Source organism: Euprymna scolopes, chromosome 10 (genome assembly GCF_053919585.1).
Source record: "Euprymna scolopes isolate OS-2025 chromosome 10, ASM5391958v1, whole genome shotgun sequence".
NCBI lineage: Eukaryota > Metazoa > Mollusca > Cephalopoda > Sepiida > Sepiolidae > Euprymna > Euprymna scolopes.
In genome coordinates, this window is record NC_136491.1 from 46,921,807 (window position 1) to 46,947,324 (window position 25,518).

Consider the following 25,518-nt stretch of genomic DNA (forward strand, 5'->3'; position numbering starts at 1 on the left):
GCTTACAATTAATTTCTTGCTGGCAACAACCATTGGTCTTCTCTGGAATGTGAATGGTAATAAACCTTCACAAGGTTCCAGTACTTTTCCAGATGTCAAGTTTTTCTTGAACACTGCGTTTTAAAATTGTATTTACAAGTTGCATACGTTTAGTAGAAGTGGTAAACATCTGTTGCAAACATCTGCTGCAAACATCTGTTGCACGTTGTTTATTCTTCCAAAATCTGTATTTCCATAGTGAATAGAAACTAAAGTTGAGATGAGCTAAAAGTGAATGACTGTAGATTTAGTTGATAACGCTGATCTACTTGTTTATTGTGAACGAGGATGAAATATTAAAAAAAAAATCATATAATTTTGAGTAGTTTTGTTTTTTATATTCAAGCAAATCAAATTTTACAACTAAGCGAGTCAGTGTTTTCGTCCGTCATGCTTAAATCCAGTGAAATAAAAAAGGGAAGACAACTCAAATCGAAGTTGAGAAATGAAAACTCAGCCTTATGTTCAATGTAGTTTAGTAGTAAAATCGCTAAAAATCGTAAATTTTGATTTTCTTAGTTTTGAATAAAAATACTTGATTGATTTACATAATTTTTGGAAGTTTACATCCTCCCTCTGTAACGAGTATGTACATCATACAGAACTTTTCTGTATTTTAACTTTTAATTGCTGCTATAAGTGCTAATTTGAGTAAGCACACAATTGGAATAAAATGGGGAGTGGGAAGGGGAAATTTGGTTAGTAAAACCCATGCAAATAATAGACCACACACTGTTTTCCGGTTTGTTTAGAACCGAAAACAAACAGGTTGATCTCTAAATGGGAGTGGGAGAAAAAAAGAAAACGGAGTTTGGAGAATGGATGGTGTACTTCCAAATGTAGTTTGGGAAAGACTGAAGACAAAAAATTTAAATTATGGAGTGGCCATCTTGCAGGATTTCTATTACTGCAGCAGGGGTGGGTGAGTAACTAATTCACTTGACTAGCTAAAAAGCTAAACGTACGCGAAGCACTGGGATTGGATGAGGAATTGTGTGCACCATACTCAGGCAGGAAACATGTGCACAAGCTTGCTACTTAATCCAACTTTTTTCAAAAACTGGAGAATGTAAGCTTTTTCTATCATATCTGATCTTGACCTTGAGCTGGTGCTTAAAGAAACCAATCAGTTCCTGATCAGCAAAAGATTCAATGTCATGGTCATTACTCAGATGCGCTACAGCCAGGATTGATATGAACCATCACCTTGTTGACGGCCTTCTAAAAATGTCATTAGCTCCTTTAAGGCATCTAGAAACGTAGAACTACTTCCATAGTTCATATGTGAATACACATATGAACTAGTTCCATAGTTCATATGTGAATACACATATGAACTATGCCTTCATGTTATGGACATAATGCCAAGAAAGAGGTGTTCTTATTATCCTTTATTAAGTATATAGAAAGCACGAGAGAGAGAGGCAAACAAATGAAGAGACATTGCATACTAAATATAGCAAAATTTGTCATATTTTATTATATTAAAAAAAAGGAAAAAATACTTTGATTTCCGTTGTTTTATTTAAAAACACGGAAGTAAAATCGAAATCACACACTCAATGTTTTTAGTCTGATACTTTTCTAAATAAACAATTCAGACATTCGTCAAGTCGAGTTTAAAATAGCACGAAAAATGGGATACAAGTATTTGAAATTTTAAGGGGTTCTTTCCTTATGGCTCACTTTAGAGGTAGATTCACGTTGAGGATAATGTAGAGATTCAGAACCACTTCTATTGTCTTCTCCAGAGAATTTTATATATACATAAATTTAATCAAAATAGGGTATATGAAAAATTTTAAGTGGGTTATGCCCTCATAGCCCCCTTAAGGGTACACTTAGCGATTTGGGAACTCTTTCATTATCTCTCCCAATAAATTTTACATAAGAATTCACTTTTAAATTTTATGTAGATTCTCTAACCATTCTTTCTATAGGAAAGACATATTAGCACAGACATTGAGTTATATATGTCTATCACTAAAAGACACTTTGTGTGTGTGTGTGTGTGTGTGAGAGTTCCTTTCCTATGAACTCCAAAATGGCTGGACTGATTTTTTTAAAATTTCACATAAATGTACTTTATGTGTATCTTGGTTCTTAGATAGGTTTTGTGTCACTTTTAATAAGTATCAATAATCGAAAAAAAATTGATTAAAGAAGGGACAGTCCAATTTTGACCAAAGTTAACACCTTTATACAGTCTAACATCATAAGTGCATTTGAGAAATTTTATCATTGCACAAGCAGAAGGGCCAGATGTATAAAATCAACAGGAGGTTCTTTGATAAGATAGGGATGTGTTCGAAATGAATGTTTCTGTTTAAAGTATAATTGAACTATAGTACTTGACTTTTGCATTTTTAACTTGAATTCAAGCCATTATTCTAAAAATAAATTTATAAAATTAACTAGGTTCTCTACAGTGCAATGTGGACTACAGACCAAACGAAGTAGTCCAGCAGGTTTGGATCGGGGGAGGAGGGTGCCAGTGAGAGACTGTTACAAAGTCATAACACTCCTTCTGAAGCTAAGTCTGGGTCTCTTTGAAATTGTGGGCCGGCACCAAGTCCTGCAGCCACACACAAGGTCTAGCATTGCACCAGGGGACCACCACACTCTTCAGCATATCCAGGTACACTTTGGTGTTGACTTTCAAACTGACTTCAAAGACGTGAGGTGGCATGGTGTGGCCCTCACTTAAAACCACACTAAAGACCATAACTGTGGCTGGAAATTTCATTGAGCTGTGCCCTCAAACGTTGAACCGTCTGGATTTGCATTTTGAGGGTGCTGGCAATGGTCCTGTTGTCATAACTTGGATTGGTAGAGAGCAAGAGTTGTACAGCGAGTTGTAATCTTGCTCATTGAACATTGTGTCACTTTAAGACATGATAGAAAAATCTTATTACTCTTTAAAAGATGTTAAAAATAAATAAAATATTTTAAACGGCTGATCTTGGACAATTGTCATGGTTCCTCGGTATAAAGTTTACCTTTGAAAATGAAACTATAACAATGAACCAATCACGGTACATTGAAAAAATCCTGCCAAAATTTGGAATGAAAGATTGCAAACCATGTATAACTCCTGTTGAGATTGATATAAATAAGAATATAGAGACCAAAACTAAATTGATAGATGATCGATTATACAGAGAAATTATTGGAAGTCTAATCTATTTGATGACCGTCACTAGGCTTGATATATGTTACACTGTAATAAAGCTATCTCCAAACTTATCAAAACCAACAATTAAGGATTTAACTCATGCAAAACAAGTCCTTTGTTATCTAAAAGGAACCAAGGAACAATCTTTAATATTTAAAAAGTCGGCATATCCCCTAAATTTAGAATTTCCAGATTCAGATTTGAGTAACTCTGAGGATCAAAAGAGTATAACGGGATACTGTTTTACACTGTCAAAGACTGGACCTATGATCTGGAAAACTAAAAAACAACAGATTGTTGCCCTTTCTACATGTGAGGCATAGTTTGTTGCACTTACACCCTCAACCTTGGAGGCAATTTTTCTAAGCGCCCTTCTAAAGACTATTTTAAAACCAGATCTAAGTAAAAAAACAATAGTAATTCATTGTGATGATCAGAGTAGTATCAATTTAGCAAATAATTCTATGATTTATCAAAGGTCGAAGCATATTGACATCGGATATCATTTCATTAGGGATGAAATAAGTAAAAAATCTATTTCTCTTAGTAATGTAACCTCCGAGAATAATATAGCCGACATTTTCACTAAATCTATAAAAAAGATGAAATTAAAACATTTTATCGCTGAACATTTTGGAATTTAATCTTGAATAAGTCTATTTTTAGAAACCCAAAATGAGAAGTTGAAAATACAAAAATTAATTATTATAATAATAAAATAATAATTATAATAGATTGAAAATTTTCCCAGGTACGATGCTAAACTGCAACCATTTTTTTCTTGTCTTCCTAACCAAATTAACAAGCTAAAATAGCTAACAGAATTTATCGAGTTTTTGTTTAACAAAAAAAAAAAAAAAATGTTTGTATGTATATTTTAGAAGTGTGTATATTTGTATTTGTGTATATATATATATATATTTGAAAAGTGTGCATATCTGTATTTGTGTATGTGTGTGTATATATATATATGAAAAGTATGTATATCTGTATTTTTATATGTATTAAAAAAAAAACTTAATGTGATTAAAAATGGCTTCTTTTTGCACACATTATACCAATATATTGATATTTATTTTTTTTGACCAATGAGAATGAAGACAAATTCCAAAAATAAATAAAACAAAAGAAAAAGAAAAAAACAAATTTTTTATTTCATTTATTTATTTTTTATCAAATCAAACCAAATTAAGTCAGAAAGGACTTTTCATTATACCAAAAAGGGGGGGATGTTAAAATGTTTTTGATTTATAATGAGGGTATGACCCCCCAATGATTTCGACGATCTTACTTATAAATTATGGTTAGGACCAATGAGGAGCCTCCAACTTTATAAAAATATCGAATTTTGGATTCAATTCGGTGTGCTATCAACCTCCGTCTTGAAACGACTAAATCATGACTGCATTGATTCTTCGCCGCCATCTTTGTTATTAAGAATTACTCAACACTCAAGATCGCGACTACATTGATTCTTCGCCGATTTGATTTACTACCACCATCTTTGTTCAACATAATGTCTCAACGCTTCACATCTTCCCTGGTGAATTTTATTCATATGATATAAATTTGATCAAAATGGGATGTTTTGAAGTTTTAAGAGGGTTATGTTTCAACAGCCTCTTCAAGTTTTATATTTGTATGTTATGTAGATAAATTTTGAAAAGAAAACATGCCTACACTTAATTCTGGCTTTGAACTTTGGCCACATTCTTTGGTTTGGCTGTATTGAAGTGATAACATCCATCAGAAAAAATGGTTATAATCACAATTGTCTGCTCTTTTTGACTTCCTTTTTTTACTTCATACACAGGACAAAGGTGACAAGCATGATATAGTTCCTTCTGATAAAAGATATCTTCCTATCAGGTAACATGAAATCCCACCTTTCCCCATGTTAAGAACGACTTTTTTGTCCTCTTGAACAGTCCTAATTATCCAGTCAAATGGACAGCAGAACCGGAAGTAAAAAAGAACAGACAATGTTGACTATAACTGAAACAATTTTTTTAACAATCTGCTCTGTATTTATTTTTCAATCCAAATCAGTCTTGATTGTTAATGAAAGCCGTCATGATGATTGATCATGAAGGGATTGGTTTTAAAAGAAGAATGTTTTACTTTTTTTCTCTAGTTTTATTCATCCGGTGTCTGATCCATCCTCATGTCTACCGACCAATCAGATTTACGAGGTAACTTGTGCCATCATAGAAGGAAAAAATGTTCTTTTGGTCGTTTCTGCTTCTTTTATGTGGTCAAAATTTTGCTGTGGTTTTATTTTTATTTTTTTGTAATGGTTGCAATGCCCCTGCTTTAGTCATTGTGTAAAAAAAAAAATCGTTGTGTCTGCAAAATATTTCCTTAAATTTATTTGATAAATATAATTAACTAAAAGAATACTTGTCTCAAAACAAATAAAATGAATTTCCCCCAAGCAGAACAGTTTTGCAACACATTTATGTCCCCTTACAAAGATTAAAATCAAGATATAATATTAAATCTCATGTCTAGAATCCTTATTCCTATTTTGATCAAAATCTGTTACATAATTTTTATTCTATAAAATGTAAAAATTCTAAGGTCAGATAAAAAATTTTCAATCCAATTTTAAAAGTTAATGAAATTTTATCTGCAGACCCCACCCCTATTCAATAAATTAACACCTTCTCTCTTTCACCTGCCAAACATAATAGCAAAGTATATTGAGATTTAAGTGCACAGAATTTTATCAAACATTCTTAGACTGGAATATTAATGTAAGACAATAGCTTTTACGTCAATAGCATTTTGTTTTCTTATACAATGTGTGAGGGCTAAGATTTGCCTTGCCCATTGTATGGCATAGATTTTAACCTCGTAGAAATATTTTAGTTATATCATAATCCTGCCCCATCATGTCTACCATGATTTAAAAAAAATGCAAAATTATTTCCATGAAAATAGTATTTTATTCACTACAAGCTGGTGAGAGGGCAAATTTCCACATGTGATTAAAAAAAAAATTTTTTTTTTAACGCCATATCGCATAGTGAGGTTATTCTAGTTAATCTCATTTTCGGGGCTGAGATGGCAGATTTTAGAGCACGGTAGGGCAGAACAGGTTCAGGTAATATTATTTGAAATTCTGGGAGTTTTGTCATGTGTCAGTCAAATTGAATTAAATAGTCATTAGTGGAAATGTTAGGTTCACGGTGATAATTTTCAAAATTCTTGTAACAAATAAATGCAAGTTGATTTTTGTCTTCCATAAAAAGTGTATTCAGTTTTTCAACGAAATTGTCCATGCCTTCCTTGGCATTTAGTAGTAAGATGTCCATTTCTAATAAAGCTGCTCGAGCCTGTAAGTGACAAAAATATGGCTGGACAAGACGGTGAATATGGAATATTCATTGCTAAATGCCATAGTTGAATTTCTCTTTTCCATGAGTGGTAAAATTCTGGGTTTAATTTTGGTGGTCCAAATATTCTGGAACTCCTTTCATTTTATATAGCTCTTGTATGCTCTGCTGCGAGATGTTAAGATAAAATAAATAAGGTTAAGACAGTAATATGATAAAAGCAGGATGTTTATTTAAAGTATAAGCGACTTGTTTTGAAGAGAAGTACTGATAAAAATATAAAACCTCGGCCCCCTGGCGGCCCTCTCTTAATACCAAGGGAGCTCATCAGTTTGAACATGGGCAGGATATTATATTATTCTATTAAAGGGAAATAATCATGTAAGTTATTTCCCTTAACTTTAATATTTAAGAATATTCAATGAGTAAGGCAAAATGTATTCCTTCTAAAAGTTTCTTTTGCCAGAAAAATTATTTTCATAAAAAAATGTATCACTGTCAGGTGGATTGCTATTTGGGTCTAAATTTGAAAATTTGTAAGATAACTTTATATTTTAAAGAAAATGGTTTTCTTGCTTATTTAAAGGAAGCAGTTCATAAATGGTCTATATAAACCAGATGAGGATCCTCCACTAGATAATAAAGACCAATGTGTATTTATTTATATATAAATAATATATTTCTTTATGTATAAATAAATATATTTACTTTCATCCTGTAACACAAAAGTTAGTGAGGAAGACATCTGTCTTTTATAGCTCCCTGGATAAAACCATTTCAAGTGGTGAAAGGAAGCAAGGAAGCAAATAGCACCACCACCCACTTCGACTGAAATAAATCTTGAGAGAAATAAAGGCTATAATAAAGTCGGATCAAGTAAAGAACAGATACCCTGTAGCAGACGACGCTGCCTGGCGGTGCCCGGTGCACATTTCAATTAACACCAGTGATTCGACCTTGACATTGGCACAAGCACATGGCGTCGGTTGTTTGTAAACATGTCAAATAGCAAACATGCTCGAATATTCGCCAGCAATTTTTTTTAAAAATATATTTACAAAACTTTTGAAGATTTAAAAGAAAAAGTATATATTTACAAAACATTTTTTTAAGTAAGTAACAAAACGAACGTATGTAAATAAAAGATATTTAAATAAATGGGTGTCTCTTTCTGTTTCGGACTTTTGCGACTAAGATTGATTTTTATGTGTTTTTTTGGTTTTTTTTCTGTGTGCGTTTTTAAGACAATTCAATATTTATTCTTTAAAACATTAACTTCAGCGACAATATATTTTGAAAATAATATTTTTAAATATTAAATTTTGACAAATATTCACGAGCAAGATTTTTTTAAAAAATAAGATATTTCATGGGTGTTTATAAATGGGTGTCTTTCTGAGTGCGTTTTTAATATATTTACAGAACTTTTTAATAACTGTTTTATTCTTTTTATCAAAAAAAAAATAGAACTTTTATAATGACATATATATTATGGACTATTTTTCAAACACCAAAATTTTAAAATTAAAGTTAGTTTTATTTAAAAAAAAATAAAATAAAAAAAGACCAGGTGTTTTTTTTTTCAATTAAATTATAAACTTTATTTGAACTTTCAACAAACTTTTACAGACATAAAAAATAGACTTTATACATATTTTATAATAATTTTAAAAATATATTTAACGAAAATTTTTTTTATCATTTCATTGTTGAATAAAATTTCAAAGTAATAAGTGGCGAAAAAAGATCTCGAAAAGAAAAAACACCTCGTCTTTTTTTTTTTAAATAAGACTTTAATTTTAAAATTCCGATGTTTGAAAAACAGTCCATAATATATATTTCATTATAAAAGTTCTATTTTTGTTTGATAAAAACAATAAAACAGTAAAAAAACCAAAAAAAAACCCAGTCCATTAAGTTCAAATAAAGACTGTTTGAATAAAACTTATAAAAAAAGGTTCATTCTATACGGTTTTGGCCATTTTTTTGTACGTTTTGAATACAATTCAATATTTATTTAAAGTGCGATGTATGTCAGTGGTCAGTGAATGAGAAATCCTTCTAGGCTGAGGCAATTTTTATGCATAATAAAATCACAAGTATAAACAATCGAGATTTAAAAAAATATATTATTTTATTCACATATCTTTTTATAACTTTTATTTTTATGAAGATGAAATGTAGTATCACAAGATAGAAATCTTTTTATAATTTTTATTTTTATTAAAAAAAAAACGCATTCAGAAAGACACCCATTTATTTAAAAAAAAAAATCTTGCTCACGAATATTCGTCAAAATTTAATATTTAAAAATATTATTTTCAAAATATATTAATTGTCGCTGAAGTTAATGTTTTAAAGAATAATTAAATAAATATTGAATTGTCTTAAAAACGCAAGCAGACCCCTCCCCCCAAAAAAACACGGTACATAAAAATCAATCTTGATCGCAAAAATCCGAAACAGAAAGAGACATCCATTTATTTAAATATCTTTTATTTAAATACGTTCGTTTTGTTACTTACTTTAAAAAATGTTTTGTAAATATATACTTTTTCTTTTAAATCTTCAAAAGTTTTGTAAATATATTTAAAAAAAAAATTGCTGGCGAATATTCGAGCATGTTTGCTATTTGAAGTGTTTACAAACAACCGACGCCATGTGCTTGTGCCAATGTCAAGGTCGAATCACCGGTGTTAGATGAAATGTGCGCCGGGCACCGCCAGGCGATGTCGTCTGCTACAGGGTATCTATTATTTACTTGGTCCATAAAGTCAATTATGAATGCTTTTCTTTGTCATCAAAAATGATGATTTATATATGAAAAACAAAAAAAAATACCAACATAATACTTCGATTTTTATATGTATATTTAAGTAATATATTTAGATAAATAGTGAGTGCAAAAACTGGCGTAGCATATTTTTCTTTTTTTTTCATAATTTTTTTTATAAGAGTATAGAATAAATTTGATGTTTTTATTTTTTAAATTTATGCTTTATGCAATCATGGCATCGTAGTTGCACCAAAGCTGTTGCAGATCAGAAGCATTTGATGGTCCATGTCTCCCTGACATGTAAGATAGCAGAACAGACATAACATGTAAAGGCTTTTCCCCAGATATTGAAGGAAATGAGTCTAGTTGTAAAGATTGGTAACAACTTTCTGAACGTTCTCCAAACAACAAAATGATTAGCAGTGATTGTGCCTTGCAACCATCACCACCAGCAGCAAACATGTCACCTAAGTAGCAGGTTAGCTTCATAATAAAATAAGACATCATCTACATTCATGTGTACCAGTCAACCGAAGAACTATTTTAAAGCAATTTTTTAACAAAAAAATGTGCAAGTGTAATAATATTTAAGATGAAATAAGTAGGTTACACAAAATATAAGTTAGCAAGTAGGTGTTACGTTGCTGAGAAATGAGTAGTGACATAGCTGACAGAAAGTTGCTTTCCAGAAGTCGCAGATGGTAAGATATATCAAAACAAAAAATGAAAGATGAATGATTCTCTTTATTTCTGCCTACAGGATTAGGCAGATGTGTTTTTAAGGACTTTTTCCCTTCCACGTTATGAGGGTGAGATACTGAAGGAAAATGTATAATGTGCAACTATCTAAAAAAATTTTAAAGAAAAATGAAACTAAGAAAAATATTAAAACCCAAAAGAATAATGCGCTATTGTTATTACATATTGCAGACTATTGTGGATACACACAGGTTCTCTTTTATATCACTAAAGTTAAGCAATGTTGAATCTGGTTAATACTAGATGGGTGAACATTTGGGAATGCTAAGCACAGTAAAAAAAAAAGTTGCAAAAACTAGCAATGTTAAAGTCATCCCAAGCAGAAAACATGTGACTAGGGACTATTTGTGAATTAAATATCCCCTTCAAGCTTGCTCATTTGAAGGAAGGAGTCAGGATATGGCTTCATCAGGAAATGAGGACCATGGGAATAGATGCTATGCTACAGCTGCTATAACTATAAACATCTGAACATCATATAAAACACTGATTGATGCACACCGGCCATATCTGTGTACGTGGCCAAAATTCGTCCATTGTATTCCAAACGATTTCTTAGAGCTATGATCCCTCTAAAGACCTTAAGGGGCTATCTTAAACAAGGAAAATGATTGATCCCAATTTCTGCCTTTTCTTTTTGTAAAAAAACTGTTAATGAATTGAATAAAAACAAAACAAAAAAAATAAAGATTAAAAATACAAACTCAGCTTTTACTTTCTATGGCAGTGGTTTTTATTACTTCAAATCATTTTGGTTTTGTTTCTCCAGTTTTCTACTAATTTGGGGTGCTTGATGGAAACATGGTCCATAAAAACGAAGGGTAAATCACTTGAAATCACTATATGCAATTGTTTTCTTGTTTTTATCTTTTGAAGTGTGACTTTCTGATGTTGAATTTTATTGCTGTGACTTTTTAATTTCGTTTGATTGTGCTTTTGTTTTCTTGATTTTTTTTTTTTCGCTTGTAAGCCTTTTGAATTTTTGGGGGTGTGACATTTTTTTTGTATGAGTTTTTGATTTCTTTGGTCGTAACCTTTACATTTTTTGGTGTGACAATTTTTTTTTTTTTTTTTTTTTTTTTTTTTGCAATTTAAAAGATTTTTGTATTTTAATTATTGTTCTCATCTTAGTACAAACCCCTGACCTTCTTCAGATATATTTTGTTGAACTCGGTAATCTTTCTGTTGAATTTTAGAATATGCACAGAATTTTGAATAGAATTCTTTATTTAATCCACAGAGGTAGCCATGACCAAATAGAAGTCTTGAGTAATTTGCAATTATATTCTTAATATCGCCCACACTGAGGATTGAAACTTCAACCTCCAGAAAAGTATTTACTTAGTACTTTATCTGTTATTCCACAGCACCTTTGGCATAATTAATAAAATTAATTTATTTCCTCTGTGACATCTTGTACTTGATCCTGACTAGTTGGGCACAAGTCGAGTCAAAAGTTTTGATAAAGTACTAAATAAAAATTCAGTTCTAAATGATACTCTTCTTGAATAAAGTATCCCATTTGACATTCCATGGAGATTTTGGAGTTAGACAAAAAGATTCCCAAATTCAACGAGATACACTTGAAGAAGGTCGGAGGTTACATTGACTGAAATGTGAAAATAATACTCAAGATGAGAACAGCAGTCCAAATAATTAAAATTTAAAATTTTGTCTGGATTTTAAAATTGTTTTGATTTTTGAATTAAAAAAAGAAATTGTGTGAATTTTAGTTTTTTGTAATTTAGTTTTTCGTTTTTTAAATTTTATTACGGAATTTTTGGATCCTTTTTTTTAACTGGTGAAATATGTTTTCTAGTAATTTACCCCTTGTCTAAAAGTGTAAATAATTCACACATTTACATTTTGTATATTTGTGTATATTATTTGATTAATATTATTAGCTATTTGTTATCGGAAACTAATTCTTGGTGATTATATTCAGTCGTCAGGGGAAAATGTCAAGCCACTTTTGTCAATGATGAAGGAATAAACACAATAGAATCATGTGGATACTTTTATAGTTTTCGAACCATGCTATTTTTTAGATGGGATTTGAAAGTTAAGTTCAATTTTTACACTATCGTTTGTTTTTTAAATTGTTATGTGAAAGAACAAAGTAGTTAATAAATCCCTAATTTATCTAAAACCTCTCTTTTCATCATAATCGCTCTGACCCCCCCCTCCACATCTGACCCCAATTGAAATGAATGGCTCTCGTTTTGGAGAAGCACTATATCTTGATAAGCTTCTGAGACTGACCTTTACTCCCGACCTGAAATGGAACACACACATCATGTTGTCAAAATCACTGGAAAAATGGTTGGATCATTCTACTGCTCCAGTAGGTCTTTCACTGGCAATACAATTTTCTATCTGTATAAGAGCCAAATATGTCCTAAAATGGAATACTGTTACATCTGAGCAAGAGCTGCTTGGTGCGTCCTATCTTGCCTTGATAGATTTCAAAACTGGCTTTGAAACCTAGTAGGTGATTCCCTTTTCTCTTCCCTGCAACCTCTTTCTCACAGAAGAAACGTTGCAGCCTGTCTCTGCTCTATCATTATTTTCATGGTAAGTGCTCGTCTGAGCTCCAATCTGTGGTTCCCTCCTTGCCAAAATTTCATAAAAAACTCGACTACCTACAACCACTATCAACAATTTTCGTCATTCTCTCTGTGTGCCTAAATCCAAATGCAGATTTCATGAACAAAGCTTCTTCCCTATTCCATTGGCCTGCTTCAAAGTTGATTACAATATGGTAACTTTCAAGTCTACTGTAATAAGTTGTTGTTGAGCCGCGCCTTAAATAATCCAAATTCTACCCAATCTACACCATTAACGATTACTAAACTATCACCTTACATTCATTAACCCTTATCCTCAAGTGGCCTTCAGGCCTTAGTAAGTGGTGACTCCATTGTAGAAAAAAAATCGTCCTTAAGAACGTATTTTGCACAAGGTGAATGATTGAAAACATTTTGACTAATTTGAAAAACAAAAAAATTGAACTTATGCAGAATACAGATCGTGTTATCAGAATTTTCCAGACAGTTTATGTAAAATACCGAAAGGTGCCAAAAACGCCTAACCAAAATAATCACATCAGTCACTGTTATTAAAAAAACATTTATTTTCTATCATTGGTTTATTATATAAAAAAATAAATATTTATTTTGATTTGAACAAAACCCCTTATAAAACAAGGAAAAAAAAATCAAACTTTTTGTTTGTTATTAGTTTGTTATTTAAAAAAATAAATATTTATTTTGATTTGAATAAAAAGGAAAAAAACTCATAAATTTTTTGTTTGCTATTAGTTTGTTATTCAAAAAATAAATATTTATTAATGAAACTTTACAAAAGTGTTTATTTTTCTTGATTTGAATTTTTTTTAAGTTTCATAAAAATTGTCCAATAATTATTCATTGTATTTTCTTTGTAACAACAAAAAGAATATTGTTTTCATCCCTCAATTAATTTTTCATTAAATTATCTTTGTAATGACAGAAATATTTTGTCACTGAAAAAATTGTCCAGCATTTATGCAAAAAAAAAAAAAAAAATCACAACACTTTCATTTGGCACCAGCTGGTGCTTTATGTAAATTTCCTGAAAAATTCCAACGATAGTATGACCCTTATTATGCATAAGTACCATTTAATATTAATTAAATTAATTAGAAGTGTAGGCAGGATCAGCACTGGATTCGTTATTGCATTTACTATTACATAAAATAACATTCTGTTTCGGATTCATTATTTCATCTTTGCAGAAAATCAGTTCACCTACCTATTGCATATGATTGAGCAAAAGTTGCTATTTTACCTATAGTTGGAGGAAAATTATTGCTGGATACCTTAACAATTATTATTATTGTGTTACAGTATTCATTTGGTTAATTATATGCTTCCTGTTTCTTATTTTGTAAAATCAAATTGACCCTTATTGGCATAAAGGTTTCTAATAGTTGATCCATAAATATTACTTAATTCATATAAGAATTTTCCTAATAGAGTATCCACCATGTATGTATAAGTATGTATGTATGTATGCATGTTTAGTGTTTTTGTATTTTTTTGAGTAGTAAACAATTATTGCATGTTATACGAATATCGTAGCATATTGATTACTACTTTACTATTAGGTTATTGTGCATTTTGCCATTTTTTTTTTCTTTTTGTATTTTGCATTTTTTCTTCTTTACTTATATTTTTTATGGAAATTGATCCAGACAAAGCATGAAGCCACCTAATGTAAGGAGTTATCTACATGAATATAAAAGTGACCTTGTCTGTTTGTGTGAGAAATAGTCTCTACCAAACTACTCTGTCAACTTTTGGTCTACAGATTTGAAAATTGATATATTGGCGATTTGAACATGTGGAACACATTCAATTTAGTTTTTAGTCTATAAAGATAGCTGCTAAGAGGTCATAATTGAAAATAATTGTAACTTGGCAGATATAAGTTGGCTAAACATGTTATTTCTATGTATGCGCAAATATACATTTATATCTTTAACAGGGTTATTTTTTTTTTTTGACAAATAGTAACGAATAAGGTTTGAGAGCTATGTTTTGGTTTCGATTCTAGCTGATGGCACTCAAGTGATATTTTTATTTTTACTTTTGAAATTACTTGCCATCAAGCAAGCGAACAACAGAAGATATGTTTTGAAAGAAACAACTTACCTTGTAGGCTTGTATATAATCATGTTTTTCAGTTGTTTTCACTTGTGAACTATTTCATTTTGGCTTCCAGTTAATGTCAGGTCATCAAGAGAGAATAGGGACTGCTTCAAGGCCTTCCTCTTCTTAGTGAATTCACTTGTAGACTCGTATATAATCATGTTTATTGTTTTTTTTATTTCACTTGGGATATTTCATTTCAGCTTCTAGTTTTTGTTTGATCATCAAGAGAAAATATGCACCGTTTTGAGGGAGGCCTTCCTTTTGATGGCTTTTTCGTATATCAACGCTCCTTACTGATGTGAGGCTCCATTATCTGAATTGCATTTAAATAAACTGCTCAATGCAATAAAAACTGGATGTTTAATAACTTGGTATTTTTTTTTGTTTCAATCAACAACTTAGTGATTCACGTATCATTCAGATGTTTAATGGCTGCATCTAACGTGTTCATTAAGTTAAGATGAACTCATATTGAAAAGAAAAAAAAACTGAAGAAATAAAATGGAGAAATAAATAAAAAATAAAATAAGTAAAAAATAAGTAAATATAAATAAATAAAATAAAAATATAAATAATTAAATAAATGAAGAAATAAAATGAAGAAATGAATAAAAAATATAAATAATTAGATAAATAAATCTTCTCACAGAAATGACTACACTAGATACTTACTACCATATCACCATGCGGTATTCCTTTTTGCCCATAGTCATATTGCACGTTGTTTGGTTATCTCTATGAGGCTATTACTGGCTGACTCTTTTTTGGCCTTTAATTCCAAACTGACTTAAAAGTTGATACAGAGTCTGTAAGGAAACCCCTTCCTCCAATCTCAACAGCTTGAAGCATTACAACATAACCTTCGTGGGCCAGCTTTCATTTTAGATCTTCATATTTTTCTTGTATTGATGTTTTTCTATGGTCCTCACAAGGTACTATTAATTCAATCAAGATAAGTCTTTTCCTTGTTCTTGATAACAGAACAATATCTGGCTTTTGCTTCTTTTCTCTTATAATTTTTGGGGTAATTATTATACCAGCCAGGAAGATCTGCAGTAACTATCCAATTGTCATCAATTACAAGAATATATATATATTTCTGACACGATAGGGATCTTCTGACCACCGAAATATGTGGTTTATTCCAAAGATTAATTTTTGGCATTTATAATTTAAATTAAATACAAGTTTGAGCACATGACCCTGCAACTCTTGCATATATGGCATCATCTAAAAGTCTAATTTTCACAAAGTTGGTGTATTTCAGCAATAACGTGGTAAGTGTTGCCTTCAAAGTGGTCTATTGTGTTAGCTTGTAAAAACCTAGCTAACAATAAATGATTTTATATACATATTTTTAACCTAGAAAACAGAAAAACTAGTATTAGGCCAGTTATACACTCTGATCTGATCCAGTTTTTCTCTCTCTCAAAAAACAAAAAACAAACAAAAAACAAACTTACAACTTACGTTAGCTGCTTTGGGTTTCAAGTGATTTCTGATTGTTGTGGTCAGTTCTTCTAATACTTGTTGTGCTGCCATATATATCGGCCATTGCAAGGGCCACTCTGCATGAACTAAGAACATGTTCATAGTCTGTGGTTTTTCTTTACACAAAGGGCAGGTTGAATCGTTCCCCTTCTTTCATTTGGAGATGTTAGTCACTGATGGAAGCACATAAGTTTAGTGTATCATGAAGTGCAACCTCAATGGTGCCAAATGTCATTCCATGTCATGGATCTTTGCATAGCTTCTTCCCAATTCGTTCATTGGCCCTGCTGTAACTGAACTCCTTTTATGGGCCTTTTACTTTCCTCCTTGCTCCTTATTTCCTAAATGACTAGATCTCTGCAATCTTTGGTTGAAGATGTAGACCATCTTTGAATGCTGGTCATTCTCAACCCAGACATTCCTGTTTAAGTGAGTCTGATGACTTCTTTGAGAGCTAGGTTTTCTTTAGCCTCATTTATAGCGTCTCAGACTTTCCACTTCCACCCTGTTTTAAGAGAGGATTGTACTGGAATTGTCCAGCATCATTTGGAACTTGACATTTTCATCTCTGAATTCGTCTGCAATAGACTCAAGTGGTAATTTTAGTTTGGTTTGTTTGCTATAAAGGTCTACGATTGATAAATCTGGAGGCAAACTCAGCCATTTTCTCGTATATCTACTGATTTTGATTCTACTGCCTCAACTGTGCATATAGTTACTTCATATACAAGAAAAGGCCATAACAGAATTGGGATGAGCATGTGTCGAAGCCACCCATACCTTATATTTACCTTGCAATGGACAACACCTAATCGTTTTTAGACTCCTGTCAACTGTTTTGATTATCACTTTAATCTGTTTAGAGGTATTATCATACCATCTATCCAAGCTTTTTATCGGCTTTTCTGACACGATAGGGATCTTCTGACCACCAAAATATGTGGTTTATTCTAAAGATTAATTTTTGGCATTTATAATTTAAATACAAGTTTGAGCACATGACCCTGCAACTCTTGCGTATATGGCATCATCTAAAAGTCTAATTTTCACAAAGTTGGTGTATTTCAGCAATAACGTGGTAAGTGTTGCCTTCAAAGTGGTCTATTGTGTCTAGTGTTAGCTTGTAAAAACCTAGCTAACAATAAATAATAACATATTTTTAACCTAGAAAACAGAAAAATCGCTTGTGGAATATGAGGACAAAATAATTTAAGTGAGAGTTACGAGGCTGCCAAAAGTAAACCTATATTTATATTTTTATTATTAAGAATAATTAAATTAAGGAGTTAGTACCTTATAGGTAAGTTGTTGCTCCTTCTAACATTTTTTATATTTTTGTATTTGGAAAAATATTAGATAAAGACTTTTTTTTTTTAAATTTTTATTTTTATTTTTTTAAGAATTATCTATATGTTAATCCGATAGCATGTGTGTGTTTTGTGTGCCATGCTTACATCTTTTTTCTTCCGAGTGATTGTCATTTAATTGTTATGACCTTCCATTTCTTGTAATAAATAATTTTACCAAGAATCTTCATAAGTTTTGGCTTCAATTATAACTGAAGGAACTTAAGTTATATATTTTTTATTCATAAGTTTTGGTTTCAGTTTTGATTCAAACGGATGTACCCAAGTCATGTGGATATATTTTTTTATTTTGGAAATCGCAACTTTATAAGAATCTATAGAAAATTGACTCTATAATAATATATACGAAATCTGCATAAATTAGAATATTATATTAAGGCGTATTTTACGACCGGACTATGCCGGGCGTCCATACTAGCTTAGATAAATACTTTTGCAGTTTTAAAAGAACCACTATAATATCAGGGTGTCTCCATTTATGTTGAACATTATCTTTGTAATAACAGAAATAATATATTTTTCATTAAAAAAATTAACCACACGTGCGCAAAAAAAAAAATCCTGAGACTTATGCTCAGCAACTACCAGTGTTTTACTGTCCGGAAAATTCCGACAATAGCACGGTCTGCATAAGTACCTAAATAAATAATAATATATGATACATACATACTTACATATTTGGTTTGCATATCTTTTCCACACACGATGTGGAGTGCATGTTGCTTATGATGGTTTGAAATTAACCATCCCATTAAATTCTTACAAAAAAATTAATTCAGAACAGTAATATTCAGAATTGCAGCAGTTTTATATAGGTATTCTCTTCCTAACGCCAACTTAGTACAGATGCCACATACAAATTCGATACATCTAAGCTATTAACCACTATCTTATGTAACTTTCAAACATCTTTGCAGACACATTCAATCATGATAATAAAATACTACATTGCATCCGAGGAGCAACACCATCGCAATCGCAAAATCGTTAAAGGGAGAGATACCTATTTTCCCCTTTAAATATTTAGTTCTACCATCGCCACCAGTTGACACCGGAAGTCTACACGTTCCACAGATCCTATGCTTACACCGCCCATAACTGGTTAATACATACAGATATATCATCAACTTTCCTGTAGTAGAATAAAAAAAATAATAAAGTCTTCCTTTGGAAAGTCTTCTGCCCATGATTGGTTGCCTGCTAATTATCTTATTCTGGAATTAGATTAAAAAAAAAAACATTTCAGAACATCAGAACATTACAATATGGTGTCGCTAGAACAAATATTGATTCGCACGGCATCACTTTCAGTTAATAGACACTTAATTTCCAACCTATAACAACAGCGAACGATTATTCTACCCTTTTTATGTAACTAATGACTGTTTAGCTTCTCTAAGACTAAAACATACACAAGCATACGTATAGTATCTAGTAATAAATGTATCTTCTACATTCTGTCTTTTTTGTGTTCATTGCTGTCAAATGTAAACAACATACTAGTACTTGTTGACCAATATTATATCAGTTGATGTTTTCATGATTGTTTGCTTAATTTTTTCCCTTTATTTTTGCAGTTTAAATCCTGTTTCTCCACGAGTTAATAAAATCCGTAATAAATTCATAAATTTTACTGTTTATATTTACTTTTTTTTATTGGCAACTGTTTCTTTCTGTATTTTTTTTTTGTTTATAAAATGTGTGTTTCTTAGAATTAGTGAAAAAATCTTATTTTGTTTTTGTATAGAAATTTAGTCCTTTTTTTTCCCCCCCAATACGTTTAAACGGTCTTTAAAAAGCTAGTTTCTTTATGACCTAACCCAGTGTAGTATAAACACCCACAACCTCCCCATGTTAAGAACGGCTTCTGAGGTTTGGGGGTGTTTATTTCAAAAGTCATTCTTAACATGGGAAGGTTAGGAGTGCTTATACTATGCTGGGTTATGTAGAAAAAAAAAATACACTCTTTCCTTTTTTTTCCTGACAATTTTTAGCCATCTGATCGCTTATCTCTTTTTGCTCACTTGGTATAATCAAGCGGTTTTCATCACTCTCCAGGTGTTGCTGAGCAAGACTCACAGAAAAAAACAGGATTTTAACTGGAGAAGTAATCCATTAACTAATTTATTAGGATAGAACTTTTTCTAATTCGGATCGCCTACAAGTGGAGGACGATGTTTGCACAAAACATATATGCCGAGGGTTGATGAATAATGTTTACTTACTTTTTTATTTATATATTCATACTTTCCCTCTTTGGACATTCATTATAATCTTTTTTGGAATTATGCATTTACTGAAGCGCACTGAAATAATCAGGTGATTATTTAAAAACCCATTACAAACATGAGGAGTGCATAATGTTTTGCAACTACTTTCACCTAACAAATTAATAACAGATGCTGTAAAAAACAAACAAACTGGATCTATCATACTTCCACCAGGCAATGCCGGTTAACTGGTCCTGCTAGTATTAAAATATTTTCCCTTTATGCATAGACGTGTAAACATCAGCATAAGAAATTTATTTTTAAATCTTGAAAATAAAATTGAAAAAAATTTAGATCCAGGATCACGAAGAAAAAAAAAATGTGATTATTTCTATAAATGGTTAATTTGGAAAACTATGGATGAGCAAAAACCAAAACAAAGCAAAAAAAAAAAAAAGAAAAAAAAAAGGCAGACAGAATTTGCATCCTACTCTATATTCTATTTAATTACTAAGAAATAATTGTTTTAGCTTATTTTTTTTCGATTGTGGTATTAGTCAACTTTTTTCACACTTAAAATGCACTTTTTACTTTATTTAAAAAGGATTAATTGTCATTGCAACATGTTTAAGAATAAATAATCATCTGAAACAGTAAATAAATAATCTTGTTAAATAATTCCTTTTTATCACAACAAAATAGAATTATTAATTTTGCTATAACCTTCAAAATTACAGAAATTAAGATGTTTCAATTTCTCTATAAATTTAAAAATAAAATTGAATTTTTAACATTTTGAGTTTCTATAGAGAATCTGTGCATTGTGTTTTCGTTTGTTTTCATTTAGCAGAGTCTGGTTTCTAAACTCGCTTTTTTTCTTTTTTTTTTTTTCTTTTTTTTTCTTCTTTTTTTTTGTAAATTCAGTATCTTAAGACTTTACTTTACTAATTATCTTTGTAATTGTTCCAGGAAACTAATATTTATCTTTCAAGGGTTTTTTTTTTTTTCGATTAATTTATTTAGTTTTCAAATTTAGCTGTGAAAATAGTTTTCACTAGAACTTTTTTTTTCCACTGTAAAAATACATTTTTTCCTTTTAGAGATGGACTATAGGCTTTAATCTTTCAAACACAATCAAAAAGTAATCACAAACTTACAAAAATAATTATCATAAGCCGGTTTTCAAAACCATGGGCCCTATTAGTCTCCACCATTAAATTGCACATGTCTACACAACCTGTGAGTTACCAACCAATTATATAAGTATTACCATGTAATGTAGCCAGTTATTTCTTTTACTAAGAGGATTCAAATTATGATTGTTTGAAATATTCTTTAAATGCATGATGTTGCTTCTTATGGTGATGTGTCATGTAGTCATTATTTAACAATAGGTGTTAGACATAAATCAATGAATATCCCACAGATTCCAATTTCTTAGGAATATTTTAAAGGGCATAATATAAATGTGTAAATATGGACAACAAACTTGACGAGCAGCAAAATCACACTTCCTCACTATAACGGCGTCCACTTGCTGAAAAGCTTTTTACTCCAATAGCTTTTTTCCATCAACCTCTTGCCTTTAATTTTTTTTATTGTGTTCTTTTTACTTTTTTTTCCCAGCAAATTATTTTTTTTATAAATAGGATTTTCAAAAGTAAAATTAATTATTATAGTGTCATTTGGTATTTAAATTATTTATTGAACCAAATTATTTGCTGTGTTGTTCCCCGGTGCTAACAGATCAGGCTGTCTGGAGATACTGGCTTCCTGACTTAAAATGTACGAAATATTGATGTTATTGTTTTTTCCTTTCCCTTTGCAAAACTTAATCATCTTTTGCAGAAGCAAAAAAACAACAATTTTCCTTCACACAAAAACTAAACAAAACACCATAAATAAATATTTGAAGATATAATATACTTCAAGCATAAAAACTTTCTCAAATTACTGGATTCAGCATTAAATAATTGAAAAAGGGTTGATATGCCATAAAAAAAAAACATCCAAGCAATCAAATCATTCTGTAGTCATAGTCAGAATTGCAGCAAGGTTTTACTTCCTAATGCCAACCTCTTACTGATCAGGGATTTGTGTGTTTTATCGAACGCGTTACCAGTCAAGGTAAAAAAACAAAGATCAGGGTTCTGTGTGTGTGTGTGTGTGTGTGTGTGTGTGTTTTTTTTTTTTAGACAAACAAAAACCAGAAAATGGATTTGTCCATCTGAGTACATTCCAGCTTATTATTGGCTTTCTAGTGTTCTTTTCAGTTACTACATTCAATACATGTAACACCTGTACTGATTTTCTTATTTAATATGGTGTTATCAAATCAGACTGTCTGAAAATACTGGCTTCCTGATCTAAAATGCACCAAACATTAATGTTATTGCTTTTTTCCTTCCTCTTTGCAAAACTTAATCATGTTCTACAAAACCAAAAACAATTTTCCCCTACAAAACAACCAAACAAAACACCATAAACAAATAGTTTTAGATATTAAGAACTTGTAGCATAAAAATTATCAAAATAACCAGATTTGACATTAAATAACCCCAAAAGGGTTGATATGCCATAAAACAAAACAATCATCTTTTATTTCATCTAATTTTTTGCTTTTTTTTTTTCTCTCTTTCAGATATGGATTCTGACATTTTATCGTCCGTCATGTATCTCGTGTTGACTCTGATGGCAATGGTGTTGGTGACCAGAGTATACCGCCGGCAACGCTATAAACACTATGAAGTTCGGGTCCGCGATGTCAGCAAAGGTCACCGTTGGGTGATGGTCAGTATGTTTAGCAAGCCAACTTATTGTTCAATCAGCAGAAGTCATATTATCCATGGGGCACAGTGCGACTCGTGCAGTGTGTGCGTGGACGACCATAACATGAAGCTGGCCAACCGTAACATTCCGTGTAAGCGCCTGTCGACGAAGGGCAAGTACACTAACCACCACTGGGTACATGGGAACCTGCCTCTGTGCAGCACTTGCTATGTATGTGGAGAGGTCTGCGGTGTGCAGCCACAACTTTGTGATTTCATTTGCCGTTGGTGTCAACGTAGCGTGCACAATGGTTGTTTTCAAGTGAAGGATAACGAATGTGACCTGGGTCCTTACAAATCGGTCATCGTGCCCCCAAACTGTGTCAAACTCAAGTGGGTGGGTTTTAAGGGCCGGCGCCACCTCATTGTTGAATCTGTCAAGTGTCCAAGCCTTGAGAACTGGAGTCCCATTATTGTCATTGCAAACAGGAAGAGTGGGAACAATGATGCCGAGAGCATTCTTCAAGCATTCCGTTCCTATTTGAACCCTGCCCAGGTGAGGATAAGAACAAGAAGTTTTTTTTTTTCTTTACCAGAAAAAAAATTGTTTGCATTTAACCTAAACACTAACCCTAAGGTCAAGGTGTCAATATACGAAATATATATGTTATTTTATTCAAGTTAGGTAAACAAAATTACCATGGTACGGTAAGTTACTTAAATTGAATAAAATATCCTGTCCTCTTTTTATTGAGCACTACCAACAACCTCATTAAAATTCAATTGTTTTTACTTTTGGATATTATATATATTCCAAGTTATATATATATATATATATATATATATATAATCTGATTAGTTATAATTAAAAAAACAGAAGATGTAGGGGGAGAGGGTGAGGATTTTAGAGGTTAGGCACAAAAACAAAATAATAGAAAAATAAGGTTGGGAATTACTAAATGAGGGGCAAGCACAATTCTTTTTCTTTTTTTTTTTGTTTTTTTTTTTTGATATTATTGATTTGTTATTGTATTGTTTTATTTTATAAGCAATATATTTATGTATATATTTCCCATGAAATGCATTAAAGAAAAAATGTTTAAACCTGGTATAAACATTTTGCTGATTTTCCCAAATAGCAAACAAAGCAAAAAAGTACATAACAAATGTAAATGTTACCAAATGCAAGATAAGTTACTCTTCTATTTACCTGGATAAGATTTTTGCATTTTAACTTATGTTAAAGCCTTTTTTTTTACTTAAAAATAAAGATAGTCAAGTAAAAATGAAAAACAAAATGGTGGTTTCATTAGAGCCATATTCGAATCTTGATAATCACTAAAAAATCGAAAATTAAGAAAAAAAAAACATGGTAAAACATCAGTTTTGATGACATGTATTGGATGTTTCTATCAGTATTTTGCTTATTTTTCGATTTTTTAGTGCTTATTGAGACTTGACCACCTTTTGTTCTAACTTGACAAGCTTTACACTACTTTGGTTTTGAATAAAAAAAAAACACTTTAAAATAAATTAAAATACACAGGCAACTTATCCAGATAGGTAGAAGAGTAACTTAGCTTGCCTTTGGTATCATTTATTTTTTGTGTTGGTGTTGTGATTAATATCCCCAAATCAACGCAGATAACAGTCATAACTGCCACTAGATAACAGTGCACGTTACTGACAGTAAAGACCAGTAAACACCCTAAAACAAAAATAATCGCCAACTATGACAGCCAGTGGATTCTGTTAGCTGCCATTGCCAGACAATGCAAAACAGTGGAATCCATATGCTTTCATTTTGGCCACTGCCATCAATACCTGCAATTTTCTTGAGCCAAGAATTATTATCGCAAGCAACTGCCGCTATCTACCGGTGTTCTATGTTAATATGTTTTAGTTGTTTGTCCATAGTCAGTAATTTATGTCTTGCACTTGCATACGATGTTACATTTCGTTTTCTGGTGGGGTTATTATAGCTGTTATGGCTTTGTGCCATATTGGAAACATCAGTACATGGGTCTTGCTAATAAAAACATATTTGCGCTCAGAGGACGAATATGTATTTTTCCAATGTAGATAATCGCAATCAATTTCTTTTTTCTTTATTTTTCTTTTTTTTACAGGTTTTATCTGGGTAAAGGGAAATAACTCTGATACGAAATAGTAAGAAATTACCGCCCTTTGCTTAATCAGTACTGCTTTAACTACCAAAACTATGCTATGAATTTTTAAATAAATTAGAAACAAATGTTATTAAATTTTTATTTAAGTTGAAAAATTTCATAAGTTGATGAAACAGAATTTAAAAAAATAAATTATTTATTAATGAGGCACCACTTATCAAAGTCACTTGATAATAATTAATGCGATGGATAGATCGTCAGTTGAATGATGAGGGCCTAGAAAAAAAAATTAAAGAATGAAATAGATGGTTTGATAACTTGTGTTAAGTTTTTATTGACATTGTGATTTGAATATACCAAAACTGTATTCCTCATGGAAGCAATATTGTGACAACGTGTTCCATAGATGTGCATTTTTTGGAATGGAAGTCTGGCTATTGAAATTCTATTTGATGTTAAAGGAAGAAAGGAAAGTTCTTTGTAGTGATGGTAAGAAGAGTTTTTGCTGTGAATGTTTTACAGCAAGTTGTGAATTGTATTTATTGATTTAAACGTAAGAAACCACAAGAAAAAAAACTATTGTCTGTCTCATGCTTACTCATGTGGAAGACATACCAGCTCTGTGTTCAATATCCAAAAGTGTGTTTGAAAAATAAAGAAATTGAAATAAAACATAAATTTGTATAAATCGACATGATTCTCTTGTGGCATTGTTTTTTTTTGTTTTTGTTTGTTTTTAAATTTCATCTAGAATCAGGTACTTACAAGAGGG

The 25,518-nt window shown here is 31.2% G+C and overlaps 1 protein-coding gene across 3 annotated transcripts in view; it reads left to right on the forward strand.

Annotated features, from left to right (window-relative positions):
- The window catches only part of LOC145285987 (diacylglycerol kinase epsilon-like), a 222,131-nt gene that overhangs the window by 85,876 nt on the left and 110,737 nt on the right, over nucleotides 1-25,518 (forward strand). For 2 of the 3 annotated variants that reach the window (XM_080134577.1, XM_080134578.1), the window contains exon 3: nucleotides 22,491-23,173. In XM_080134577.1, coding sequence (XP_079990703.1) covers nucleotides 22,493-23,173 — 681 coding nt within the window. In that variant the 5' untranslated portion in view covers nucleotides 22,491-22,492. Of the gene's footprint in view, nucleotides 1-5,348; nucleotides 5,407-22,490; nucleotides 23,174-25,518 lie in introns of all 3 variants that reach the window. The other variant, XM_080134576.1, reaches the window with a different exon arrangement.